General features: G+C 39.0%; 1 protein-coding gene across 23 annotated transcripts in view; it reads right to left on the reverse strand.

The window, feature by feature from the left end:
* The window catches only part of LOC114645325 (uncharacterized), a 239,951-nt gene extending 224,163 nt beyond the window's left edge, over positions 1 to 15,788 (reverse strand). For 11 of the 23 annotated variants that reach the window (XM_051922684.1, XM_051922685.1, XM_051922676.1 and 8 more), the window contains exons 1-2: positions 15,432 to 15,774; positions 14,157 to 14,343 (exon numbers count right to left, since the gene is read on the reverse strand). In XM_051922684.1, coding sequence (XP_051778644.1) covers positions 14,157 to 14,182 — 26 coding nt within the window. In that variant the 5' untranslated portion in view covers positions 14,183 to 14,343; positions 15,432 to 15,774. Of the gene's footprint in view, positions 1 to 14,156; positions 14,344 to 15,431 lie in introns of all 23 variants that reach the window. The other 12 variants (XM_051922687.1, XM_051922690.1, XM_051922691.1 and 9 more) reach the window with 4 other exon arrangements.
* Positions 15,789 to 21,597: the final 5,809 nt, after the last annotated feature.

Raw genomic sequence — 21,597 nt, forward strand, 5'->3', positions numbered from 1 at the left:
AAATGTGAGGCAAACATTATATCAGAGGACAGAAACGGTCTTAATAGGAGCCGTCATTGGTATACTTTATTACTATTAATTGATTCATGAAATAAACCATGGAGTCTTACTTTTTCCAAATTTATTCCATTATTGTTTAGGTAACCAGTTTTTTTATTGATATATGTCACAAAGACAAGAGTAGTGTGTGGTTTATTTTTCAAACCGTGTTGAGTGCAGTATTTGCAAATTTCTGAAAGAAATTACCACTTTCCATATTACATAAGGAGTTCCATAGGGTTCAGTTTTGTCATTCTCTCTGTGGATGTAACTATTATAGGGTTTTGCATGTTGACATTGTGTTAGTTTTATTTTTAATTCTGATGAAACTTTATTGTACTTTTTTTTTTCTTTTTTTTTAATAATACAGCAACATGCAATAGTGGCCATAAAAACTAAGCCACCCTCAGTGTATTCAGTCTCAGAGAAAAAAGAAGTTCTTTTAGCTGGTGGAAAGAATCTGAGGATTTTTTTTCCTTCGGAGCTAATTCATGCTAATACATTAAAAAATGTCAGGAATGTATTTCTTCAGCTTTCAAAAAATAAAAAAACAAAGGGAGAATACATGAAAAAATACATACTGTAATACGCTTGCATCAGTGAGAATTCAAGTCAGATTTTGCACTATTTTAAGGCAATTCAGATTGTTCCCTCTTCAAGCTACAGTATACTTCAAATGGCAGTAGTGTCACAAGGAGTAAAATGTAACATTTTTCAGCTTTTCCAGTCTATTTAATGGCTTTAAGTAAAGTTTAGAACTGATTTCAAATTCCTCTTCCTAATTAGCAAAGCATTGATTTCTTTTCTCTCTTTTAAGGCTGTTGAACATATTAGGTTCAATCATAGCATCTTCAAGTACAAGGCAGGGCCCAACACTGGCCAGAATGTGGATGACAAACAAACCTGCATGCCTAGATGGCTGATGTAAAGTCGCAAATTAACTACGCACAGAGTGCCCCGAGAAAAAAACACCTAAGCAAAAAAATAAATCAATAAACATTAAATAAATAAAAGGACAGGTGACAGAGTGTTATGCTATAGAAACTGTACATTTTCAAATGATTCCCCAGTAAGAGTGAGGGGTACCCCACTAAGAGTGGGTACCACACAACTGATAATGTGGCATTTAAAATATTTACCAAAAATCTCTGTAGTGCAGGGCATACGATTTGTTGACTATTCTTGAAATAATATGAATTGCTTTAGATTAAGGACAGAAAAGAATAGTAGAATGTTATTCTGCAGAATGACATTATAATGCAAAGCATGTTTACAAATTAAACAAAGATATTTTTTTATTGCTGTTAAATCAACAAGCTTCATTTGATTTCCTCCAACTTGAAGGATGTCATAGTGTTGTAAAAGGTAGGGTTGCTGCTGCACAACAATTGGGCCTAGAATTTTTTGCCATCTGCCATTTTCCATCATTCCACTGAGTTTGAATGTTCTGACACTGTGCAGGTATTCGGGTGGCTTGTGGCTGAGAAGCATAGTTGTTTTTTTAAATCTAATCTGGCTCAAGTGATGTTTGCCCTGCACTTGTTTTTGTTGTGAAAGGCTTAGATTTATTTATATATGTATTTTTTTTTTATTTGTTTATTTAAAGAGTTTCTGTAAAAAGTCAAATTTCCCCTTGGGGACAAATAAACTTCTATCATCATCAACATTCTTCTCACCTCTAGTCTGAATTAAAACATAATATTCTGAAATTTGCTTATGTATAAAATGTAAATTAGTATAATATCAATATTATGTATTAGAAAAGAATAACATTAAATTATATTAAAGAAGTATTAATGTATTTTTATGTTTTGCAGTCCTTTTCCTCTTCTGCTGTCAGCTTAGGTTACAGCCTACTTTAAACATGCAGCTTTATTAAGTTTTCCCAAGAACACTCATTTGCATTCACATATAGATACGTTTAAGTACTGTGCCTATTAGATTACTATTTATATATTAATCAAAGCACTACATTGAGGTAAATGGGTTGACAATGTTACCATGATTGTGTATTGATGCTTAATGGACAGTTGGATTATGCATGATTATATTTACTCTGACAAAATCTGTATGTAAATTTAATTAAGTGGATTCACAATTTCACTAATACTTTTCCACTGTTCTAGAATAGTATGTAAGATTTTACTGGAGTTACACTCCGATTAAGCTATAGCTACTACTAGTAGTTGTAATTTCATTCTTAAAGATTTTGCTGTACTATTGTGTGACTTTGCAGTTCTTCATACTGCAACATACCTAAAGAACTAAGAAGATTTGCTAAGTAGTACTCCCTCCAGACAAATCCGAGGATTTGCCAGACGGTAACCTGAGATCAGACATTTCGATGTACTTTATATACAGGTAGAGTACTCCTTCAAGGAATTAGATGAAACCCACCCAGATCACCAATGTAAAAGGGAGATCTGCACCAATATTTAATAAAACTTAGATGAAAAATGAATTGAGAGTCTATACATGCATTATATTTGCCATGTTTTCGTATGCACTTGTTCATTTAAGAAATGTACATAAGTTAAAAAAAAAAGTATTTCCAGTTGTCAGTTATTATCTACGAATGGATGATCACAGAATACCACAGGAAGGATGTCAGTGTACAACTGAATAAAAAGTGCGGTAATAGTAGCCATTGTTAAAGCATTGTTACGTATAGCGTACAGTGTAAGATAGACACACCAAGAATGTTATGGTTGACCATTGACACAAATGTAGGATATCATTTAAGTTATTAGTATAGTGTCAATAATGTGTGCCTACACACTGCCTTCCAGGCTCCTAAGAGGTAAGCGGTATGACTCTGGGACGAGAGGGGCTACTGGCTCTAAAGGTATCTTCCATTTCCCCAGTAGCTCAGAGAAGATGCCCAAGGAGAATGCCTAGCTCTGCCCATTGTGCCCTGAAATGACTACACCACTTATGGCCCAGATGCCATAAAAACAGACAGTCCCTGGAAGGTGGGGTCACATTTTGACCAAGCAGCCATCAAGGACAGAGCTTTTGTTGTTTCTGCTTTTGACAAAGAATATGTTCAGCAATGTGTGGAATCCATGCCTTAAACAATTCATGCTTTTCTTGGAAGCAAAAGGAGATTGTATCTGGAATATATAGATGAATCTAATAAAGTGGTCACTGAAAAACACAATATAATGCAGTGTTCTCAAAGCCACTTAGTCCAAATCAGGATCAAGGGTTGGCTGCAGCCTGTTCTTGTAGGAACTAGTTACCGTAGTTCATCACACAGCCCAGCACAGTTCACTAACAGACATAATCACCCTCACTTACTCTGGGCCAAGTTAAAACATTCAGTAAACATATCATGTGGGATTTCGGAGTCTTGGAATAATAATTATTATGCATATTAAGAATCAGATGGTGTGATATATTACAAGAAGTAGTGGTAAAGAAAAGAATAAAAGGAAATGAATTATATATGATTGATTGTTCACTCCATGGACTGAAGACATTTATGTATGATCTGAGTAACAAAAAAGTTCTACATTTTCATCTAGGCTTATTTGAGGATAGAGGAAATTTTTTTTCCACAGCTTGCTCTATCTATAAATAAGTAGCTGAATAGATAAATTTAAATTATATATCTAAATATGACTTCTGTATACTAGTAATAATTAAGGCCTACATTCTGCAATATGTTTAGATTTTCTTGTGGAATGGATCACACAACTTTTGTGATGGTGTACATAGGAAGAGAGAAATTAAATTGATAGAATACAAATGATACAGTTACAAACCGAAGTGATAATTTTAAACACTCAGCTAAATAATTGTGCAGGAGCAGGTCAGACATATAAACTGAAAAATAAAAATGGAAAATAGACAGAAATGACAACAGTTCTAATTCCTTAAGGGATATTAGTAAAGTAATCAATTAAGAATACAGAAGATGGCAATAGAAAATTCAAAGAAATTCAAAGAATATAGTTATGGTCCCATAGAATAAAATACACTAAAATAAATGAGCATCTTAATACAGAAAAAATAGATGGGTTATTGTGGACATGCTATGAAATGTTGCATGTGTTTTTTAATTGTAAAAATTGCTCAAAAATGTAATTTTCAAAGGGTTACCTAAAGTTCAATCCCCTTGTTATCAAAGAAGATATTAATATGGAGAGATTTATTTATTGCATAATTTTAATTGAACAATTGAAATATAATGTAATTCATAAAAATTACAATAATTCTTTGTAAAAAATTTCATTTGCATGGGACGAGATAATATTGGTATTGATATCAGTAGAGATATTGATATAATTTATTGTTTTTTATCTTATTATACAGGTGGCGCAGTGGTAGCGCTGCTGCCTCGCAGTTAGGAGACCCGGGTTCGCTTCCCGGGTCCTCCCTGCATGGAGTTTGCATGTTCTCCCTGTGTCTGCATGGGTATCCTCCGGGTACTCCAGTTTCCTCCCACAGCCCAAAGACATGAAGGTTAGGTCGATTGGCGATTCTAAATTGGCCCTAGTGTGTGCTTGGTGTGTGTGTCCTGCGGTGGGTTGGCGCCCTGCCCAGGACTGGTTCCCTGCCTTGCGCCCTATGTTGGCTGGGATTGGCTCCCGTGACCCTGTGTTTGGATTCAGCGGGTTGGAAAATGGATGGATGGATCTTATTATACATGAGTGTATAAGGATTGTGGCCAATAGAGGGCACTCCAGCCACCCAAACCCGACACAGGCAGACGCAGGAGGCACAACTTCAAAGCACACACGCTTATTTTTCTTTTTCCCTTGTGGAAAACATCTTCCCCATCTCCCACAATGACAACACAATCTCCAAGCACAGCACACAATATACACATTTCTTATTTTTCTCTCTCTTTTCTCCTCCACTCCTCCTAGCAAGCTTGGTCTCCCTCCTCCAGACTCTGGCTCCTTGAGTAGTGTTTGCTGGCTCCTTTCATAAGGCACCTGGAGGTGCTCCAGGGCTCAGCAGCTGCTGCAACACTCCCTGGCGGTGCCCATGGTTCCCAACAGGGCTGTATCCAACTCCAGCTCCTATGGAGCCCTGCAGGAGTCAGAGGCATCACTACAACCCAGGGGGATTGCCACCTAGTGCTCCAAGAAAGGTATTGCTCTGTTCTGACCACTCTTCCTCCCCTGGTCCTTCCAATGTGGTGGTTAAGCAAGGACCCCGGCCATCTGCTACAATAAATATATTATATATATCTATATCCATCCATCCATCCATCCATCCTCTTCCGCTTATCCGAGGTCGGGTCGCGGGGGCAGCAGCTTGAGCAGAGATGCCCAGACTTCCCTCTCTCCAGCCACTTCTTCTAGCTCTTCCGGGAGAATCCCAAGGCGTTCCCAGGCCAGCCGGGAGACATAGTCCCTCCAGCGTGTCCTGGGTCTTCCCTGGGGCCTCCTCCCGGTTGGACATGCCCGGAACGCCTCACCAGGGAGGCGTCCAGGAGGCATCCTGATCAAATGTCCGAGCCACCTCATCTGACTCCTCTCGATGCGGAGGAGCAGCGGCTCTACTCTGAGCCCCTCCCGGATGACTGAGCTTCTCATCCTATCTTTAAGGGAGAGCCCAGACACCCTGCGGAGGAAACTCATTTCAGCCGCTTGTAATAATAAAAATAATTCATTACATTTATATAGCGCTTTTCTCAGTACTCAAAGTATTCGCAATCTCGTTCTTTCGGTCACTACCCATAGCTCATGACCATAGGTGAGGGTAGGAACATAGATCGACTGGTACATTGAGAGCTTTGCCTTACGGCTCAGCTCCTTTTTCACCACGACAGACCGATGCAGAGCCTGTATCACTGCGGACGCCGCACCGATCCGCCTGTCGATCTCCCACTCCATTCTTCCCTCACTCATGAACAAGACCCCGAGATGCTTGAACCCCTCCACTTGAGGCAGGATCTTGCTCCCAACCCTGAGAGGGCACTCCACCCTTTTTCGGCTGAGGACCATGGTCTCGAATTTGGAGGTGCTGATTCCCATCCCAGCCGCTTCACACTCAGCTGTGAACCAATCCAGAGAGAGCTGAAGATTACGGCCTGATGAAGCAAACAGGACAACATCATCTGCAAAAAGCAGTGACCCAATCCTGAGTCCACCAAACCGGACCCCCTCAACACCCTGGCTGCGCCTAGAAATTCTGTCCATAAAAGTTATGAACAGAATCAGTGACAAAGGGCAGCCCTGGCGGAGTCCAACTCTCACTGGAAACGGGTTCGACTTACTGCCGGCAATGCGGACCAAGCTCCCCTTATCAGGGGGTCCGGTACCCCATACTCCCAGAGCACCCCCCACAGGATTCACCGAGGGAAACTGTCGAACGCCTTTTCCAAGTCCACAAAACACATGTAGACTGATTGGGCGAACTCCCATGTACCCTCCAGGACTCTGCTAAGGGTGTAGAGCTGGTCCACTGTTCCGCAACCAGGACAAAAACCACACTGTTCCTCCTGAATCTGAGGTTCGACTATCCGACGGACCCTCCTCTCCAGAACCCCCAAATAGACTTTTCCAGGGAGGCTGAGGAGTGTGATCCCTCTGTAGTTGGAACACACCCTCCTGTCCCCCTTCTTAAAGAGGGGGACCACCACCCCGGTCTGCCAATCCAGAGGCACTGTCCCTGATGTCCATGCGATGTTGCAGAGACGTGTCAACCAAGACAGCCCTACAACATCCAGAGCCTTGAGGAACTCCAGGCGTATCTCATCCGCCCCCGGGGCCCTGCCACCAAGGAGTTTTTTGACCACCTCAGTGACCTCAGTCCCAGACATGGGGGAGCCCACCTCAGAGTCCCCAGGCTCTGCTTCCTCACTGGAAGGTATGTTAGTGGGATTGAGGAGGTCTTTGAAGTACTCCCCCCACTGACCCACAACGTCCCGAGTCGAGGTCAGCAGCACACCATCCCCACCATACACAGTGTTGACACATTATTATATATATATATATATATATATATATATATATATATATATATATATAGACGTCCGAGGTTCGATTCCAGAGAGGGAGTGCAGTGGAGTGTGTACACCTGATGAGCCCAGAATGAGGGCGAAACACGTGTCGTGTACTCTTTGCATTTATTTGACAGTAAACTATTTCAACCATTCTATGATTATATATATACACACACACACACACAAGTATACAGTATACATAAATATAACTGTAGATGCACAAGAATACCTTGAGCAGTCTCTTTAAATTAGTTCACTATAAATATCTTCATCCACTCCTTTCTTCAGAGTATTCAGTACACTAACATTCCTTCTCTAATCCCCAAAGCAGTCTTTGCAGCTGCCCATAGCAGGCATTTAGATGTCTTTTTCTAAACGTAAAATATTCATTCCTCTCCTCAAAAAATGTCTCAAGCTTTCACAACTGACAATCAAAAGTGGTGGACAAACACCTTAACGATAACATTAAAATATGCTTTGTATTTGTTGTATTCAAATTCAAATGGACATTGTGCAGTTTTCTAGTTAAATCATTCTCTATGAATGCATTTTTCTTAGAAGTCCTCAAAGACAAACTTCAAATTGCTCATGGTTCGCCACCTAACCTAACCCAAACCTTTTAGTGTGTCTGTGTATACAGTTGTTTGCCTAGAGCACTACTAATGTAAGCACAGATGATGAGTTAAGCCATATGGCTCTGACAGTTGTATAATCACTATCTTATTTCTTTGACAAATCTCCTGTTACAATTAATGACCTGTTAAGGTAATTCTAGAAGTAGTATCTTCCTAAAAAAAGAAAAATGTATTTTTTAACCTTATTTCTAACGATTCCAGTCTTTTTCTTTGCAATTCAGGTTTGATTACTTAAAGTACTTTTTTATGGCGTAGTTTACAAAAATTTGAAATTTCAATTTTACAGCTGAAGTACCTGGCCTCATAACCTTGCACTGTATAAAAATGAATATTTATTATTTTTCTGACTCAAAACAGCAAACATTATAATTGCTTTACAACAGGAACTCAGACAGGTGAAGTTACTTGCTCAGAGAGGTCCGGTGTCCTAGTTTCTGTGGGCATTTACTTGGCACATCTCCATTACACATAAACACCAAACGCTGTTGTGTAAGTACAGCATCATAAACTTGTGCTACTGGTACCCATAATACAAAGCAGTAAATTATCAAAACATGTTTTATCCTGCTTTTTTTTTTTTTTTTTTTCTTTCCATGCTGCTCTTAGAGGCTATGAATTGTCCATCCACACATTTAGTGAATCTTCCATGCAGGGCTGGCATGTAAAAGGCAGAACTCACCCTTAAATGGAATGGCACAATCACAAAGGTGGAATTTAGAGTTACCAGTTGACCACGTCTTTGGGATAAAAACAGAATACCTAAAGAAAATCCTCAGCACAGCAGAACAAGCAAATTTCATATAGGTATCTACGAACCTAGGTGGTTAGAGTTGTAATGCAGCACCGCCAACTACTGTGCCATTAACTAGTTTTGTTTTTAATATTTCAATATTTTGTTCATATTTTCTTGGCCTTTGCTGTTAAAGTTTACTTTGCTTTACCCCAATTATTCTTTTCTGGCATATAAAAGAAAGTGTGTTAAGATGTACACAAATGATAAATCTTTCGTTTAGAAAGTATATTTCATGCCTCAATGCAGCCCTGGATTATCCATTAGGCAAAATAAACATGTGCTTAGGGCGCCAAAGGACAGGGGGAACCATAGAGTTTCGCCCCGAGTCCCCACAATCGACTTTAACAGTGTTTTGTAATTTTCCTTACCTGCCATGTTCAAGCCACCACTAAAATAAAAATGTTACTTTTGCATAGTCAGTGGCTAAAGTTAAAAAGTTTGGTGTAAAGGTGTCATCAGATATCACATTTGTTCCCGTCCCATTATGTAAAAGTTTCACTTTCATCAAGTGTAAAAACAGGTGGCTTGTTCTGGCGAGCATTTAACTCACCAGCCAACATGTGCAACAAACCTCTCGTTCTTTACTTTATTCATTTTTTTTGCTGATTTGTCACATAATCAAGCTAAGTTGTAATCTCTTATTTCACTTTCAGCACCTATTAAGTCTTAATGTCTTGTCAGTTAAGCAATGGAAGCTCTAAGGGGGGCACCACTGTTGGGCTGGGCCAAGGGCATCAGTTGGGCTAAACCTGGCCCTGCCTCATTGCCTGGATTTAAAGAATGTGCACATGCTGTTCTGTATACATGTGGTATTGCTAGATGAAAGGTGGATCAAATGGTGTTATCTTACTGAGAAATACTTTCAAAAGGCACATCATAATAAGTGCCTGAGATACGGAAACAATGGTAATTAAAAAGAGTTTGAAAAGATTTCAGGAGATGATGAATGCAACAAGAGAAACTGAAAATTATAGCTTGCACCTTGTATTTAGGTTTAGCAAGGCTTAGGGGAAAATTCACTCGGTTGTTGTAAAAAAATATAGGTTTATATACAGAACAGGTAAAAACATTTGAGTAAAGTAGCAGTTGTTTTGAAAGAGAAAACAACATAGAGATCTGAACATACTGTAGTCCAAAAAAACATAGCCTATAGGTAGACAAGCTCATATGACTGAGAAATAAAAGCGGATTAACAGAAAAATTCTAAACTTTATCGGTTATAAAAATACATACTGTAAACTGACACATCCAATGGAGATGGAAACCAGAGTTGGGCTATTGAAGAGGAATGGTCAGCTTTTGGTGGTTATGGTCAATAAAAAACAATTAAACAAAGGAATGACTGGAGGAGTTTTGCGTGGATCAGATAGGTGGTGACAATTACTACCTAGGGAGGATAAGTACAGAGTGGTAAAAATCCTTTTGATTTCAACTTGTGAGAGCACTGCACCCTGCTCAGACTCAGTACCTGCTTGTCCTTATTGGTATCAAAAAAGGCTCTGGCAACCTTAAAGCCCTTAAAGATTAACTGGATTAAAAAATGAATTGATGAAAGGGAATATAGTACAAACACTTATATAGCTACAATCAGGTTGATATTGAGACTGTAAGACTGTAATTTTCATTTAATTGTAATAAACATACTGTATTCATTGACACAAATGGTCGTAATGTAGAAGAGACAGCTGAAAAGTCTTCTTTTACTTGAAAATTTTCAAACGGTCTGGTGTGACTTAGTGGTGACAGATATGAAAACAGCAAGGTGCAGCAAAGTTAATAAACAGATTTATAAATCTTGTAAGTAAATCCAACAGACTGACATTTACAAAACTTTAATAAAACACAGATGTGAGGGGAACTATCAAAGAAATAATCTGGAATAATCTGAGAAGAACAGTAGTAGAAAGAATGGTGACATATTGAGGATAAAGAAATGAATGATGGAAATGCAGCCGAGTGCCCAGAAGACTTTAAATGAATAATGTGGGGTCTTCAAAAGCCACAGATGTAAACTGTACAGACTGCAGAGTATGGGGATTTCACATATTAAAGATGATGCTTGAAGTGCTCCCTCAGTAGTTAGAAAGGAAGGCATGCTATTTGTAAACTAAATCAAATTTGAATAAGACATTAGCTGAAGAACTAGATAGATGAAAGTTTTATATGAATAAACACTACAGTGCACGGAGGACCTGGACTCCTTTTGTTGAATAAGGGTGTGATGTAAAGGCAGGACATTCATATTGCACAACTTTTCTAGTAAATTTTCAGTCATAGCATTCATTTGCATAATCTTACAGAGTCACCTACTAGTGATGCCACAGGCCCATGACTACCAGTTACTGAGTATGACATCCTCAGTGGATTATTTATTGAGCTGTGCAGCTCACTACTACAAATTTAAACAAATATGATTTTGTCCTAAATTGTATGGGTAGGCTTCTGTCTTTGAGAGAACTGATAACCAACTGGAATGTGGCTGAAAAGAAAAGAAAAATTGATATTTTGGATGATGCCAACAGAAAAGAAGCTGATCTGTCTGCTGTATCATATTTGTCCACAACAATTTGTACAGCAGTTTGTGCAGTCAGGAAGCATGCTTATTGGCTCTCAAAATGTTGTAAAATTGTAATAATTTTGAAATTCACAACTGTACTCAAAAGTCACTACTGAGTCATTTTATCTGTCATCCCCTGTGTTTTCTAGTCTTGTTGTTCCTCAAGGCAAAAAACAACCAGCAACTTGCAGTCTTTACGTCTAACACATTCTCTACCTAAACGTAATGCAGTGTACTGAAATATATGCAACAAACAGAAACTGGTTAGCCAAAAGAGAAGACTTATAATTTAAATGTGGTGACAAATTGGACAGTTTCTTCTATCAGTCCTGTTAGTGATATATCCATTTATTTTAATGACAGATTATATCCAGCTACTGAAGAAAGTTAACATCGACAGACCTTCCCCATCTAGTAGGCCAAAAAAAAAAAAAAACAAATTCACAGAGATTCCAAGAGTCATGGCTGGAAGTTTTGTTGTTCACAGAATCTCTTAAAATAATGCAGACACATCAAAATTCAAATATAAAGATGATTCTGATGCTGGGTTTTGGGCACAAGTGAGTTAAACAGTGAACATATTGTTGATTTTACAATTTTCCATATCCAGATTATTTATTTAATCATATTATTCTCCCAAAGTCAGGCTTCTCTGTGTATATTTTCCTTACTTCATTCATTTTATAAACATTAATTTTGGAATTCATTTCTTGCTCTTATTTGATCAGCCTTGTTAAGTGCATATTGTAAACATGTTGGTCTTTGTACCGTATGACATGATAACCAATACTGCAGAACCTTATTCTAACTAACAGACATTTTAACAAACCTTTTCTGCACAACCTTTGACTCTTTCTATTAAATAAGAGCACACATTGATCTTAGTGACCAAAGTAATTGACTATTGTTGCAAAAGACTGGATGGTAAAAGGAGCAGGCACTTTGATCAAATCTGACATGCAGTACATACGCATGCCCCAATCTCAAATGTCATGCAAGAAGGATCTGATCTGTCCAATGGGTGTTTGCATTTACATTTCTCCGAGTCTGATCTGTAGTGCTGCTGAACTTTTTGTGCTTATTCAGCAGCAGGTAAGTAGAGGTGTCATCCTGCCTTTAGAGATTTGATCATTACTCACTTGAAGGATGTTGGGGATAGATCACAGGCACATCGAAAAATGATGATGATGGGGAAGTTTAATTTTGTGTGTGTATCCGTAACTACTTCCCAGAATGCCTGGCTGTGTGCATTCTTTGTGTAGCTTTGCTACTCCAGGAGTTTTCTGCATTTTCGATCTATTCTTTTAATTAACGTGAGATTAGCATCTCTGAAAATCAAACACTTTAGACTTTTTTTTTTACTATCTGTCACTGGTTATATCTGCTCTCTTTCTGTTTTCTGTTACCTTGTGGACATTGTGTGGTCAAGCTTTCAGGTTTTGCACTTTTTTATTTGGAAGGCCTTGATTTCAGATCAGTCTCCAGACCTTTAGGAAAGGAGTTTTCTTTTTGTTGTGTTGGCTCTTCTGATGTGTGCTGCTGTCATCAGGTGAATGTCTGTGCTTGATAATGGATAGGGACGGCAAACTGATCCCTCTGCTTCTCCAACACTGTCAAGTTATGAAACAAAGTAACAGGCATGTGCCTTCTGTGAAGTCACCATTCCATCACGTGCCACCAAAAGACAAAAAAACAAAAAAAAAAAGTTTAAACATGGATATTTGTGAACTGGAGCACCACAGGGCTAGAACACTGATGCATTATGGAGCTTCTTCTTTCCTGAACATGAATGTGACAGCACATGCAACATTTCACAAAGGAAGCTTTTTCATTTGGAGACGTAAACTCTGCACTTCATTGTGAAGTATAAAGTTAAACAGTATGGCATACACACGGTTGTAATGTCTGTTTATTACCTGTCCTTTTTTAAAGCCATTCTGAGGCAACAGCTGCTTAAATCAGAATATTTTTTTCTGTTTACACGTCTTTTTGACTTGACACTTTCCCTTCAGAAAATAACCAATGCATCCATGACTTATACATAGACTAGTAAATATAAGTGGGTTTATATAAATACATAATATGTATATAAAAAAAACCCCAAAAAACAGTAGTCCACTAGTCTGTGAAAAGACTGAATGGAAGGTCAGCAAATGATTAGGGTAGTATTTTCTTTACATTTAAAAACTTCATCAGAGTGCTTAAAACGGCAATAACCAGGTACTGCAGGATCATATCATGGAGTGTCACTGTTAAGAAAGTGGCTGAACCAAAAACCTGCAGCCGTTACAGCCCTCCAGGCTGTGAGTTTGAATCCCCTGCTTTATGCGTTTTCAGTCACATTCAATGTTTGGTAAAACAGGTATGAGAAATTCTGGGGTTCTGCTGTTTGTCTACCTCCTCTCCTGATCGACCTCCACCAGAAGAGAATTTGCACACTTCTTGGTTGGATGAGTGACAGGACATAATTTGGACCCTCTATGACTCTTTGACACAGCACAAGAAACTGTATACCACCACCAAAGGGGGGTTTACATGCACTTAAATCAAAATGTACAGGTTAAGCCAGCTGAGAATGATTTCTTTAATTCTACAGCTGTGTTTTTGAATATCTGCATTTTCATGTATGTAAATGATTCCATAAAAGAACAATCTCAAGCTCTGTGATTCCTACCAATCAAAAGGCACACAAAATGTTTGGCATCTGTAAAGGAACTGGCTGTCTTTGGCCCCTAAAAAATTAATTGATGAGTCTAAATTTTATATTTGGCCTTTCACATAACCCTTTACCAAATTTCACATTGATTTGTTTATTTGGTAATTCATTTTTTAAGTAATGTTAGCCTGTAACCTAGCTATTGTTACTCAAAGATGGAGAAGCTCTGGGTTCAGGATTTCAGCAAGTTAGACAGTGGCCTGCCTAAGTATTGTAAAGGGCAACAAATTGAGAAAGCTTAAATATTCTAAAAGTCATTTGACTTCACTCACCTTTAAAAATATCGGCTTCTATGGATCGATTCTATTTCCTATTATCCATATTTAGTAATTTACAAAAAAGCTTGGTTTTTCAGTGATCTCGATTATACACCCAGTCGAACTCTTTCCACATGCTTGTGAGCATTGCGCTAGGCCACATATTAACATGCAAGCATGCCTTCAAATGACCCTTACCACGGCAGATTCAGATGTCTTTCCATAGCAACTGTGTGCAGTACACAAATGGGTCAGGCGGACCAAATGCACAGACGTTTACACCTCAGATATGGATCAGCTACAACAGTGGAAACGAGGCATCAGATTCGCTGCTATGCTCCCGCAGCTCAGTCTTCTTTTTATATAAAACGTCACACTTCTGTGCCTGAGTTGGTGGAAAGGAAGGGGTTCAAAATGACAGCCATTGACAAACCAGGGTTTTCTTCCACTGATAAACAGAGTTTTTGGCTGTGGATATGTTACACCTGAATCTGTTCATGTTTTTCAGTCCTTAGTTTTCTTTACTACTTACTGCAATAATATTTTAATTCAAAAAAATAATAGAATAAACTAACATCAGGCATACTTTAACAAAAGTAGGTTAAATCAAAAGAAAACAAAATAAGTAATTCAAGACGAGGTCATGAAAGTACTGAAACTCAGCTTAACTGTGAATGTGACGAGTATCATTAACTCTGACGTTCAGTACATTTAAAATGATTCAAACAGTCACAAATGGGAAACTGAAAAAGACACTAGGACCCAGCATTGTAAACTTACACTTAAAAACCCACAGCACAGGGCATGGCAGCATCAGTGACAAAGGAACACAAGAAAAAAAAAAAAACAATCAACCTCATCAAATATTAGTCATGATCTGTTACTTATTGTATAATTACTGCGAGAACTAAAGAAAGAAAAAAAAATCCTCCATCTGTTTTGTGAAAGGGGAAATCCTCTGGGAACCCATGACTAATGGATCTCTCCTCCTCAGGGCTGGACATAAACCAGAAATCCAGTCTGTTTTTAAAGTGCCCTGCATATCAGTTTCCAGGAGATGTCATCCGTCTTATGAAAAACAACACGTAATTCAATGTGGACAACAATTCAGTTCACTATAGTAAGGAAATTGACATCATCCTATCAATATATATACCCCACTCTATTATTTATATCTGAAATATTCATTCAATGACAACATTTCTTGATTTAGCTAACTTCCAGGGACGCTGAAATTTCATACTCCACAAGCACCATCAAAACGTTCACCATAATTACATGATTATATTTGAAGAGAATTTTTGTACATGTCCATGCAAGTATAATAATTAAAAAAAAGCTAAAAGCAACATTTCAAGCATCAATAAGAACAGGGAGGATAATCACAAAGACCATAAAGATACTGACTTGCCACATAAAAGTCCATTTTTACTCAGTTTGAAGTGTAAACACAACACGACAGAGGACACTTACTTTACCGGCTGGACACTGTTTTCCCGTCAGATTCCACTGAATCCATGGAAACTTGATGAAAGCAACTGAAGTTTCAAAGCTGAGGCAGGGCACTTGTGGAGTTGAACAAGTTCAGTTCTTCCTATTTGCTTGTTAAATCCTTTAGGAAAAAAGGTTATGCCAGAAAGTCAGGAAATTAGCTTAATATGTTAACTGGGAGAACGGGAGCGATCTGACAGCTTCCTGTAATGCCTCTTTAACTGCATGAAGGGGCCTGCTCAGAAGTTGAGAAGGCACAAAAGGCCGGGAGGTACAAAATGTGCCTGCCTGCCTGTCTGTCAAAAGCTCCTCCCAGGAGGCTCTTCTAGAAAAATAGGCCAGCCAGCTGAGCGAAATACAACAAGTATGCACAAGCCATTTGATCCGGCTTCACTGGACGATTGAGGGGAGGGAGATGTGACGCCAGACACTCCCACTTAGCTGGAGCTGTAAATACACTTGGCTGCTGAGCAAAGGGATTAACTTTGGACTAAAACCATTTAACTATACTCGATGGCATGCGTTTGGTTTCTCTGTGACCAATGGCTAAATAATGAGCAGGTTTATAAAGAGCTGCCACCAAAGACAACTTACAATTTAATGAAAGCATTTTAAAAGGTATGTCAAATGGCCACAAGTTGAAGCTGATAAAAATGGAGTTGACGTCTTAATATACAAAGTCATATCTAAAATATGTGGAAAGAACTGGAAATAAATCATGTTTAAATAATGAGTTCACTTGCTTGAGTGCCTGGATCAGGCGTCCTCAATCACTGCCCTGGAGGTCCGCAGTGGCTGCAGGTTTTTGCTCCAACCGAATTGCTTAATAAGAAGCCATTATTGCTCAAGTTACACTTCTGCTTTATTTTAGTTGTCTCGCTCCTTAATATTTTGAACCCTTATTGCTTATTTTAGTCTTAAACAGCTGTAGTCTTGGTTTTTAATTGCTCCTGATTAGCAGTAAGATGCAAATGACAAAAGAGACCAGCAATTCTCCATTTAGCTTGTTACCATGTACACCTGTGTGTATTTGTCATGCCCTCTTCTTCTTCTTTCGGCTGCTCCCGTTAGGGGTTGCCACAGCGGATCATGTTCTTCCATATCTTTCTGTCCTCTGCATCTTCTTCTGTTACACCCTTCACCTGCATGTCCTCTCTCACCACATCCATAAACCTTCGCTTAGACCTTCCTCTTTTCCTCTTCCCTGACTGCTCTATCCTTAGCATCCTTCTCCCAATATACCCAGCATCTCTCCTCTACACATGTCCAAACCAACGCAATCTCGCCTCTCTGACTTTGTCTCCCAACTGTCCAACTTGAGCTGACCCTCTAATGTACTCATTTCTAATCCTGTCCATCCTCGTCACATCCAGTCCAAATCTTAGCATCTTTAACTCTGCTATCTCCAGCTCTGTCTCCTGCTTTCTGGTCAGTGCCACCGTCTCCAACCCATATAACATAGCTGGTCTCACTACCGTCCTGTAGACCTTCCCTTTCACTCTTGCTGATATCCGTCTGTCACAAATCACTCCTGACACTCTTCTCCACCCATTCCACCCTGCCTGCACTCTCTTTTTCACCTTTCTTCCACAATCCCCATTACTCTGTACTGTTGATCCCAAGTATTTAAACTCATCCACCTTCACCAACTCTAGTCCCTGCATCCTCACCTTTCCACTGACCTCCCTCTCATTTACACACATGTATTCTGTCTTGTTCCTACTGACCTTCATTCCTTTCCTCTCTAGAGCATATCTCCACATCTCCAGAGTCTCCTCAACCTGCTCCATACTATCACTACAGATCACAATGTCATCAGAAAACATCATAGTCCACGGGGACTCCTGTCTAATCTCGTCTGTCAACCTGTCCATCACCATTGCAAATAAGAAAGGGCACAGAGCTGATCCCTGATGTAATCCCACCTCCACCTTGAATGCATCCGTCACTCCTACCACAGACCTCACCACTGTCACACTTCCCTCGTACATATCCTGTAGAACTCTTACATACTTCTCCGCCACTCCCGACTTCCTCATACAATACCACAGCTCCTCTCGATGCACTCAGTCATATGCTTTCTCCAGGTCCACAAAGACGCAATGCAACTCCTTCTGGCCTTCTCTAAACTTCTCCATCAACATCATCAGAGCAAACATTGCCTCTGTGGTGCTCTTTCTTGGCATGAAACCATACTGCTGCTCACTAATCATCACCTCACTTCTTAACCTAGCTTCCGCTACTCTTTCCCATAACTTCATGCTGTGGCTCATCAATTGTATTCCCCTGTAGTTACTGCGGTCCTGTACATCCTCCTTATTCTTAAATATTGGCACCAGTACAGTTCTTCTTCACTCCATAGGCATCCTCTCACTTTCCAAGATTTCATTAAACAATCTGGTTAAAAACTCCACTGCCATCTCTCCTAAACACCTCCGTGCTTCCATAGGTATGTCATCTGGACCAATGGCCTTTCCATTTTTCATCCTCTTCATAGCTGTCCTTACTTCCTCCTTGCTAATCCATTGCACTTCCTGATTCACTATCTCCACATCATCCAACCTCTTCTCTCTCGTTCTCTTCATTCATCAGCCTCTCAAAGTACTCTTTCCATCTGCTCAACACACTCTCCTTGCTTGTGAATATGTTTCCATCTTTATCCTTTATCACCCTAACCTGCTGCACATCTTTCCCAGCTCGGTCCCTCTGTCTAGCCAATCGGTACTGGTCCTTTTCTCCCTCCTTAGTGTCTAACCTCTCATACAACTCATCATACACCTTTTCTTTAGCCTTCGCCACCTCTCTCTTCACCTTGCGCCTTATCTCCTTGTACTCTTGTCTACTTTCTGCATCTCTCGGACTATCCCAGTTCTTTGCCATTCTCTTCCTCTGTATACTCTCCTGTATTTCCTCATTCCACCACCAGGTTTCCTTTTCCTCTTTCTTCTTTCCAGATGTCACGCCAAGCAGCCTTCTTGCTGTCACCCTTACTACATCTGCAGTAGTTTCCCAGCTGTCTGCTAACTCTTCACTACCACCCAATGCCTGTCTCACCTCCTCCCTAAACTCAACCTTGAAGTCTTCCTTTTTCATCTTCCACAATTTGATCCTTGGCTCTGCCCTCACTCTCTTCCTCTTCTTGATCTCCAACGTCATCCTACAATTTCACAGATATTGTATAAAGTGAATCTATAAGACTTATGAGACCACAGCAATATGAACTCAGAAAAACAGCTGGTTATCAATCACCATTCCAAGGCTGCGTATTGACTTGGCATGTATAAGTGATAAAGAGCCAAGCTATACACAAATAGGGTGCTGATTAAATGGAGGAGCTGGGCTAACAAGAAGGTCCATCTTTGCCAGGTTGAACTGGAGATAGTGTTCCATCATCCAGGTTGTAATATCAGTGAGAGAGGCAGAGATCCTGACAGATAGTATGTGGCCCTCTGGAGGGAACAACAGGTACAGCTGCATAGCGCTGATAAAAAAAAGTCATGAAAGTGTATTATATTCTTGAAAATTGATGAAAAATTCCTTACAATTCCACATAATAATATATTTTCTCACATACAGTATGGATAAAAAACTTATTCATTGTACAATGCAAGAAAACAGATGATAATGACATGATGTGTGAAAGCAAAGCACAGCAGCAGCAGAAGAGTGTATTACAGCACCTGAGGAGAATATCTTAAAATTTATTTGGAGCAAAAAAGTATTCTAATCAGTTATTAATGAAAAAATACAGTTGGAATAAAAGAAGAGAAGAAGAAACAGTGCAAAGTTAATCGGCCAGTTGGTAGTGAAAGCCTAAACATAACAGTCTCTCAATAAGTCTGGTGAACTTGGAAGGCACAGAAGTGACTGCTGGTACAAGGACAAAGATGAACTCAGTACTCAGCATAACTTCAATTTCTCCTCTGCCTACCAAGGGCATGTTTATATGTTGTGTGTCCTGCAGTACAATATAGGTTTTCTGACAACACAATTATACCTGGCAAAAACATATAGTTAACTTGCGGTTTATCAGGAAAATACACACTTTGGAGGACTGCTTTATAACCCTGATACTGATTAGGCAAACAAAAAAAATGATTTAATTTGATTTGTTTAGATAATTTGGCCATTTCTCATTCATCTTCAGTCTCTTCAGACCTGACCGTAGTCAATGTGCAGCCAAAATTAGCAGCACCAATTAAGCCACAAGGTGAGTGGGTAACAGTGAGACAGGTGTCTAAGAAGTCAAAATTTAGTCCCTCAGCATCCAGACCCAGAACAGATTCTCAGTGTTCAGCAGCACATCTGTTGATACTGTTAACAAAGTTCTTGTAACTGACAACTCCACGGTGCACAATGTTAGAAATCCAAATTATGTAAATCCTGCAGTTAAAGTTAAATGCCTCACAGGGACAAAGATATCTGACGTAGGATCTAAATTGGACCTTACAATGAAGTATCTACTTTATTGTTGCATGTTGGCACTGATGATATCTATTTGCAGCAATCAGAGGTATTAAAAAAGATCTTCATATCTTTATGCACCAAAGCTAAAAGAAAATGTCAGGATTAAATTGTCCCTGACTCCTTACCAAGATTATATACGATGTAATTTATAGGAGATTCCCTTCAAAGTGCTTCTAAAAATGTAGGTGAATTTACATCCTTCCAGATTTCAGCACAATTGCAGTGCTAGTCTACACAACACCATATTCATGTTTATGGATGTTTCATCCAATTTTGCTATAAAATTATTGTCATGTTGTATTGATGGGGGATTTTAATATACATATTGATGATGAAACTGACATTTCCAGCAAGTATTATACTTATTTATTAAACTCAGTAGGGTTTTGCCAGAGTGTTAATTGCCAAACACATAGTCTTAACCACACAATAGATCTAATTATTACTTAGAGTTGAGATTCAAAATTTAAATATTAGTCCATTAAAGGAGGTAATTTCTGATCACTGCTTAATTATGTCTGATTTAATTTTGCTTTTGCTAATCACTACTCTCAGCTTAAAACAAAGATAAAGTGACATCTAGACTGCAACTCTGCATCAAAATTTTTTGCATAATTGAGGGAAACAATTTGGATCAGCTAAAAACAAATTATGATATATACTCACGTGTAAATCGGGTCCTGAAACCCGAAAAATCGATCACAAAATCAGACCCCGACTTATACGCCGTTCAAAAATGAGACACTTAATTTTTTTTTTTACATCTTCTTACCTCCTCCACTCTCGCATCAATTTCTCAGACGCATAGAATTTTGTTGCAGCAGCGCAGTTACCAATGTTTTTCACTACTTCAATGATATTTAATTTAAAACCAGCTTCATATTTTCTTCTGATTGAATGTTTCATCGTAGATAAGGGATGCTCTTACGATAAAGGTGTATGAGGGTGTGATATACAAAAACACAAATCAGTGCAAACTTTGCTTCGGAATAGTTCGGGTATTACTGTGTGGTCATGTAGGCACAATAGAGAGATAGAGATAGAGAGGTTAGGAGCGCGCACTGATACAGCACATTGCCTCACCCACATAGAAAAAAAAAGGCAGTGTGCTCTGTGGCTACTCTCTCAGATGGGTGTTAGCATATCATAATCCCTTGTACCAATACCGTGAGTTTTCTGCATTTGACTTATACGACCGACATTATAAAATACCAGAAATTATACTGTAAAATCAAGTCCTGACTTATCTGTGGGAGATCTTATCCATGAGTATACACGGTATAATGTGATTTTGAAAGAGGCTTTGCATACAGTAACTCCTATTAAAATAAAAGTGGTTAAAGTGAAAGCAAGTCTTTGCAAGTCTTTTATTCCAACTGTATTTTTTCTTTAATAACTGATTAGAATACTTTTTTGCTCCAAATAAATTTTAAGATATTCTCCTTAGGTGCTGTAATACACTCTTCTGCTGCTGCTGTGCTTTGCTTTCACACCTCATGTCACCCTGATTTAATAAGACCTCTCAAACTCATAAATTAAATAAATAAATGAGCGCTTGCAGATGGCCATGGGTTCCATACTTTACACAGTCATTGACTGTAAAGGATGTTCAACCAAATATTGAAAATGATAATTTTATTGATGATTATGTTAGTTTGTCCATATACATTTGAGCCCCTGA

Source organism: Erpetoichthys calabaricus, chromosome 2 (genome assembly GCF_900747795.2).
Source record: "Erpetoichthys calabaricus chromosome 2, fErpCal1.3, whole genome shotgun sequence".
NCBI lineage: Eukaryota > Metazoa > Chordata > Cladistia > Polypteriformes > Polypteridae > Erpetoichthys > Erpetoichthys calabaricus.